Source organism: Fragaria vesca, linkage group LG2 (assembly GCF_000184155.1).
Source record: "Fragaria vesca subsp. vesca linkage group LG2, FraVesHawaii_1.0, whole genome shotgun sequence".
Classification (NCBI taxonomy): Eukaryota; Viridiplantae; Streptophyta; class Magnoliopsida; order Rosales; family Rosaceae; genus Fragaria; species Fragaria vesca.
Genome location: NC_020492.1, coordinates 28,082,321 through 28,089,020, shown reverse-complemented (window position 1 = coordinate 28,089,020; position 6,700 = coordinate 28,082,321). Strand labels below are relative to the sequence as shown.

General features: G+C 38.3%; 2 protein-coding genes across 2 annotated transcripts in view; one reads left to right on the top strand and one right to left on the bottom strand.

Annotated features, from left to right (window-relative positions):
• Positions 1-1,866, bottom strand: part of LOC101296741 (50S ribosomal protein L18-like) — a 4,234-nt gene extending 2,368 nt beyond the window's left edge. The window contains exon 1 of the mRNA XM_004291591.1: positions 1,839-1,866. The gene's annotated coding sequence lies outside the window, so the exon portion shown is untranslated. The remainder of the gene's footprint in view (positions 1-1,838) is intronic.
• A 304-nt stretch (positions 1,867-2,170) lies between these two features.
• Positions 2,171-6,381, top strand: LOC101296454 (ABC transporter F family member 1-like). The gene is made up of 6 exons (XM_004291589.1): positions 2,171-2,288; positions 2,387-2,619; positions 3,275-3,348; positions 3,431-3,641; positions 4,194-4,428; positions 4,912-6,381. The coding sequence occupies exons 2-6, from the start codon at positions 2,404-2,406 to the stop codon at positions 5,967-5,969; spliced, it is 1,794 nt and encodes a 597-aa protein (XP_004291637.1). The 5' UTR covers positions 2,171-2,288; positions 2,387-2,403; the 3' UTR covers positions 5,970-6,381.
• The last annotated feature ends 319 nt before the right edge of the window (positions 6,382-6,700 follow it).

The following is a 6,700-nucleotide window of genomic DNA, read 5'->3' as shown; positions in this document are numbered from 1 at the left end:
CTTACTACTACTACTCTCTCTCTCTCTCTCTCTCTCTCTCTCTCTCTCTCTCTCTCTCTCTCTCTCTCTTCTCTCTCTTCTCTTCTCTTCTCTTCTCTTCTCCTCCAATCATGGAAACTACAAACCCAATAAAAAGAGAAAACTTGTTACCAGACTGGACCTAGTGTATTGGTGAACGAAAATAACAGATTTTACACTTGACGCGCTTACACTTCAAAATACCCCCCCGGTTAGTACAACAGAAAATGTCTGCTCAAGCTCCTAAATTCCTAATCCACGTTGAAGGTACAGGTTTAACACTATCTTATCCTGTCAGCATCTCCAAACTGTTTTGCATATTAGAATCCCCTCTAGCCTCGCATTTCTTATGCTACTATTATAGCCAATAAGATAACATTATCATAAGCTCATGGCAGCTGTGAACTCTGATATCTTCGGTCAATATACTAGCACTGGACTCCTCTCTTTCTGTCCCAAATATGAATTCACCTTTATTATAGCTTCACAAACTCATCATGTTTGGACATAAAAACCTATAATATTCCAAATTCTGTGCAGCCAGGGCTAGGGTACCTGCTCTCCTACATAAGCCATAATGATTGGAGACAAAATGAATACTACAAGGACTAGATGACAACTGAAGAAACTACTGGTACAAATAAACCTTATGAAAATATCAAAGAGAGGAAAAGAAATTAGGAAACATAAAGATGCATCCCCATCAAAACTAATGGTGAAGAATGCATCGTCTGGCAATACTAGGGAGAAAGGCAATAAGACACAGAAATAAGGAATAGCACAAATCTGTATGACAATGATGAGGGAATTGTTTCTGATGTCAGAAAGATTTTCAGATGCCAATAATCATAAGAAAATAAACAAAGAGTTGCAGACCTTTTTTGATGTTATGTTTCCACACACTTCACAATGTTAGGTAATATGTAGCTAAAGGTACCAAATATGTGGAAAAACGTAAACTATTTGACATTGCAAGGAGACTTGACATTTGGACGGTATTACTCTTCATAGCTTTTTCTTATTATGTTCCAGTTTTAGCTATGCACAACCCAAAATGAGAAAATAAGAAAAGAAAAACTGCACTTCAGTGCTAGCCCAGCAATAGCTAAGGCTTGTTTGGTGATTATTAAGATGATTGGTTTTCAGTTTGAGCCAGAAGCAAAATACATGAGGGAGGGAAGGAGGTGGGAGGTAGTTTTTCTTTTTAATTTTCATACATTCATCACCATCATCATTATCATCATCATCATCTCTCTCTTTCTTTCCTCCTCCTCCTCCACCATCCTTCCTCATATCTCCATGAAAAGTTAGAACCCAATAAAAAGAGAAAGCCTTGTTACCAGACAGGACCTAATATATTCGAGGAAGAAAATAACAGATTTTACACTTGACTCACTTGAATAGGAAATTAATATTCCCCAATCTGTATTCATTGTTACTTTAGCTGCTTAATAATGCCAGAACAATTATAGACACAACCCTAAGCCGAGTGCCACAATATGAGAAGAAAAGGTTATAACTCGCAGATACGGCATTTGCTAATCCAACATCATCCGCACAAACAGCCACAATGAAGCTTAATCATCTCAATTCTCATTCTCGGTATTAGCAGCTGCACTGGGAGCAGTACTAACAATGCCACTAAAACAATCAATTTCCGAATATATTGAAAATTAGAATGAATTACTAACTGAAATACATAACCCAATATTCTGAGAACTTGAACACTCCATGTTCTTCACAAAAGTTCAATACTTTGATGGATGCATATAAACCCAAAAACCTCAACTTAAACCTGAACAAAGAAATGAACTGCTTACCCAAAATAACCAGACTGCTGAGTTTGCAAGCGACAGACACAGAAGCAGAACCACAAGCAGTGTTTATGCTGCCAGAGAGTGCGAAACGCAGCGTTTTCGGGTTTGGGCTTTTAACCTGGACAAGCCCAAAACGCTTTAATCGGTGACCCCAAAACGGTGCCGTATATAGTGGTGCAGGAAGCAAATAGCAAATTTGTATACGTAACCCAGAGCTGCTAGCCAAACTCTGGGACTGCCTCTAGATCCTAAACACGTGTCCCGCCACGACCCAACCCTAACCAGCTCTCCTTATAAATCCCTCAAATCCTCCACCTCCCGTTTCTAAAAACCTCGAACCCAACCCGACCCAACCTCTCTCTCTCTCTCGGGTTTAACCGACTCGCTCACCACCTGAGACTAATCCCAGATCTGACTCCCACCGCCGAGCTCTCTTCTCCGATCGCCTCCTAGGTTCGTTAATCTTCTTCTCCGTTCATTCTTTCATATTGTTTTTTTTTTTTTCGAATCGATTTCTGATTGGAGATTAGGGATTTTTGTGTGTTTTGTAGGTTGATTATTTGATAAGATGGTCTCCGACGCAAGCAAGAAGAAGGCGGCTCAGAAGAAGGCGGCGGCGGCGGCCAAGAGAGGTGGAAAGGCAGCGGCGGCGGCTTCGTCAAAATCTGCGTCCGAGTCGCAGAATGGAGCTGATAAGCTCGCCAATGGAGTCGAATCGATGAGGATATCGGATCGGAATTGCACTGGCGTGCTTTGCTCTCACCCTCTTTCCAGGGATATCCGGGTATGAATCTCTCACCATGTCTTTGCCCTAATGCTATGTTTTTCTATTCTCGGAATTTTATTATGCCTACATGTAGATTTAAAAATGAATGCCTATATGTAGATTTAAAAATGACTTGCCGCTGATTCAGTATTTAAGAAAGGTGCATATATAAACTCAAATGATTTAAACGTTCCATTTTTGTTGGTATTAATCTGTTTTCACATCGATGGCTTTATATGCTCATATTTCCCTTTCTTTTTTGGGTTTTATGAAAATAAAGCCCCAAGTTATTGAAGATTGCTAGAAATATTTAGGGGTTTTTTTAGGTTTTATATTATTGTACTTTTGTTTTCTTTCTTTCTTTTTCTCACTTAGAAGCATTAAAAAATATTGGAAATCTAATCAACAATTTGATTGTGTCAGTGAAGTTTACATTCTGAAAGAAATTAAGGGGCCAACTCATTAGTTAACTGCATGTTTGAATTATGTAAACTTGGAAGTGTTATGAAATAATATTTCTTCTTGATTTTGATTTTATGTACATGTTGTTCGGTGAAAGGCTTTTGAAGCTGTGTCATGTTCTTTCAAGTTTGTTCATCTCAACTTTGTTGGTAAAAGCAGTCAATTAAGATTGTTTTTACACTGTGAGCTGACGTTAAAGTGATCATTGCAGATTGAGTCTCTATCAGTTACTTTCCATGGGCATGATTTGATAGTTGATTCTGAACTGGAGCTTAATTATGGCAGGTTAGTTTCAGCTATTTTCAAATCACACTTGAATAATATTGTCATACATGTGGATATTAAAATTTGTTGTGTTATTTTCCAGACGTTATGGTTTACTTGGGTTGAATGGGTGTGGTAAATCTACCTTGCTGACTGCAATAGGGTGCCGAGAGCTTCCTATCCCAGAACACATGGATATCTTTCATCTCAGCAGGGAAATTGAAGCTTCAGACATGTCTTCACTAGAGGCTGTCATTAGCTGTGATGAGGAGAGGATTAGATTGGAGAAAGAAGTTGAAGAATTGGCAGCTCAAGTAAGATTAATTTAGTGTTACAGAACTCACTTAGAGTGGTGAAGCAGAGTTTGGTTTCACCGTCTCAAGTCTCAACTAATGTAAATAGATTGCATTACCGATCTAGTATATAACTTTTTTCAAATCACTCTGTAGTTTCCTAGTGTATCAATAGTGTTTTTTCACATGAATATGTGAGGTACAACCCTATTTTTATAGGTTGATATGTACTGGTCTTGTTTGTAACTTGTGTGCTGGTTGTTGATTGTGTCTTCACTGTCAATGAGATATTTGGAATAACCGAGATTTTTAATGATAGAATTATGTTTGCAATAGTCATTCACAAAACTGTTTTTCACTGTCAATGAGATATTTGGAAACAGAGATTCTTAATTATAGAAAATTGTTTGCAATAGTCACTCACAAAACTGTTTCAGTCAAATGCAGCTCTTTCTTGAAGTTGAATGTTCATGGCAAAGAAAATGCTCTTCTGTACTTTTGAAAACAGTACATATTAGTTATGCACTTGCAAGTTGATTCTGCATTTTTGCTGACTCCTTTTGTGATATGCAGGATGATGGAGGTGGAGAGCAGCTTGAACGCATTTATGAGCGTCTTGAAGCTCTGGATGCAGCAACTGCAGAGAAGCGTGCCGCTGAAATACTCTATGGTCTCGGTTTTGACAAACAGATGCAAGCAAAGAAAACTAGAGATTTCTCTGGTGGTTGGAGGATGAGGATTGCACTTGCACGTGCTCTATTTATCAACCCAACAATCCTGTTGCTTGATGAGCCTACTAATCATCTTGGTTAGTTTATCTGGCTTTAATATTTCATCATTCAGATTTCCTTTTGCTTTGTGCATACCTTTATGGCATGAGAAATTTGATCTGTTATAGCTGTTTACTTCTGTATTCTATTGGCTTTACATCGTAGGTTTTATTATGTTCTCACTATGTGAGCTTGTTCATTCTTATTGGAATTAATTGACCAAAGTACTGCAGGGGTTTTTGGTGATCTTTTCCTTTATGTGCTAAAGTTTGTCTACTGAATGCAAGAACATTTATCTACCTCTTTCTGTGTCTAGAAACTGCCTCTGATCTATTTAGGCTTTTACCTTAAAAAAGAGATTTTGATTAGGTGGAGTCAAAAGTCTAAAACATGCATACTATATATTACTGTAAGAATGCAAATTTCATATATCCATTTGGTGAGTCACATTTTTGTTTTTTGTGTCTTGTCTATAGATTTTAATAATTTTAACACTGATAGTTTGATGTGAATGTTGACAGATCTCGAAGCTTGTGTGTGGTTAGAGGAGACTCTGAAGAAATTTGAACGCATCTTGGTTGTGGTTTCACATTCTCAGGATTTCCTGAATGGTGTTTGCACAAATATCATTCACATGCAGAGCAAGAAACTGAAGATCTACTCTGGAAACTATGATCAATATGTTCAGACACGTTCAGAACTTGAAGAAAACCAGATGAAACAGTACAAGTGGGAGCAAGAACAAATTTCTAACATGAAAGAGTACATTGCTCGTTTTGGTCACGGGTCAGCGAAACTAGCTCGCCAGGCACAAAGTAAAGAGAAGACGCTAGCTAAAATGGAGCGTGGTGGGCTTACTGAAAAGGTGGCCAGAGACAAGATTTTAGTCTTTCGCTTTGTTGATGTGGGAAAGCTGCCACCACCTGTGCTTCAGTTTGTTGAAGTCTCATTTGGTTACACTCCTGATAATCTGATCTACAAGAACATCGACTTTGGTGTTGATTTGGATTCGCGTGTCGCTCTGGTTGGCCCCAATGGAGCTGGAAAGAGTACTCTCCTGAAGCTGATGACGGGGGAATTGACTCCTCTTGATGGCATGGTCCGGAGGCACAATCACCTTAGGATTGCTCAATTCCATCAGCACTTGACTGAGAAGCTTGACATGGAGCTGTCTGCCCTCCAGTTTATGATCAAAGAGTACCCAGGAAACGAGGAAGAGAAGATGAGGGCTTCAATTGGTAAATTTGGACTAACAGGCAAAGCACAAGTGATGCCAATGAGTAATTTGTCAGATGGGCAGAGGAGCCGTGTTATCTTTGCTTGGTTGGCGTTTAGGCAACCTCAGATGCTTCTGTTGGATGAGCCAACTAATCATTTGGATATTGAGACAATTGACTCACTGGCCGAGGCGTTGAATGAGTGGGATGGGGGTCTGGTTCTTGTTAGCCACGATTTCAGACTCATAAACCAAGTAGCTCATGAGATTTGGGTATGTGAAAATCAAGCTGTGACCCGGTGGGAGGGTGATATTATGCAATTTAAAAATCACCTCAAGTCAAAGGCTGGTTTAGGTGATTAAGTATTGCGGCAGCCTCAGAGAAGTTTCATAAGCTTTTGTAGTTTATTTGTTGACCTTGCTTACTACACTTGTATGAGACACAATGTCTTCTCGGAGTGAACTATGATGGGAACCAAGAGCATAATGGGTGAAGAAGGCTTGGTTATTGTTTCGAGCAGTGGCAGTTTCTGTGCCCTGGCCCAGTTTGTGCAGGGGTTATTTTTGTTGCTTTCATTTTGCATGCTTTTTCTTTGCTCTTCTATTTTACTTGGTTATTAACCAGGTCGATTAAGTTATATTTTAGGTAGATACAATGTCTATGAGGCTTGTTCTATTCTCTGAAATGGTATGTTTGTACTTTCGTAGCATATTCTATGACATTGAGTTTCTATTTTATTTCTTAGCCAATGAGATCAACAAAAATATCGTTTAATACTGGCTGGGCTCTGTTTTGATTTCTTCTGTTGAGGTTGATATAAACTCTAAAGAGGAAATTTTACAAACCATACCTCAAATAAAGGTCATTTATCAGTTCAATATATCATATTTAAAAACTATTATGTTAGTACTCAAACAATGGAACAAAAAATATTTTTAATATTTGTTATCAATGTCGTAACTCTTTAATTTTAAAAGGGTATTTTTGTTTTTTTGGTTGATATAATTTTCTTTGACGACTGCAATTATTTTTCTTAATTACCAACCTAAACATCAATCTCTGATAGAGCCAATGAGTTCTAGCAGAGGGGATT

Bases quoted from the DNA above. Each gene is read 5' to 3' on its own strand.
- LOC101296454 (XM_004291589.1), top strand. From the start codon at position 2,404: ATGGTCTCCGACGCAAGCAAGAAGAAGGCGGCTCAGAAGAAGGCGGCG. The intron at 2,620-3,274 runs GTATGAATCTCT...TGATCATTGCAG, and splicing joins CTCTTTCCAGGGATATCCGG to ATTGAGTCTCTATCAGTTAC. The intron at 4,429-4,911 runs GTTAGTTTATCT...GAATGTTGACAG, and splicing joins TGAGCCTACTAATCATCTTG to ATCTCGAAGCTTGTGTGTGG.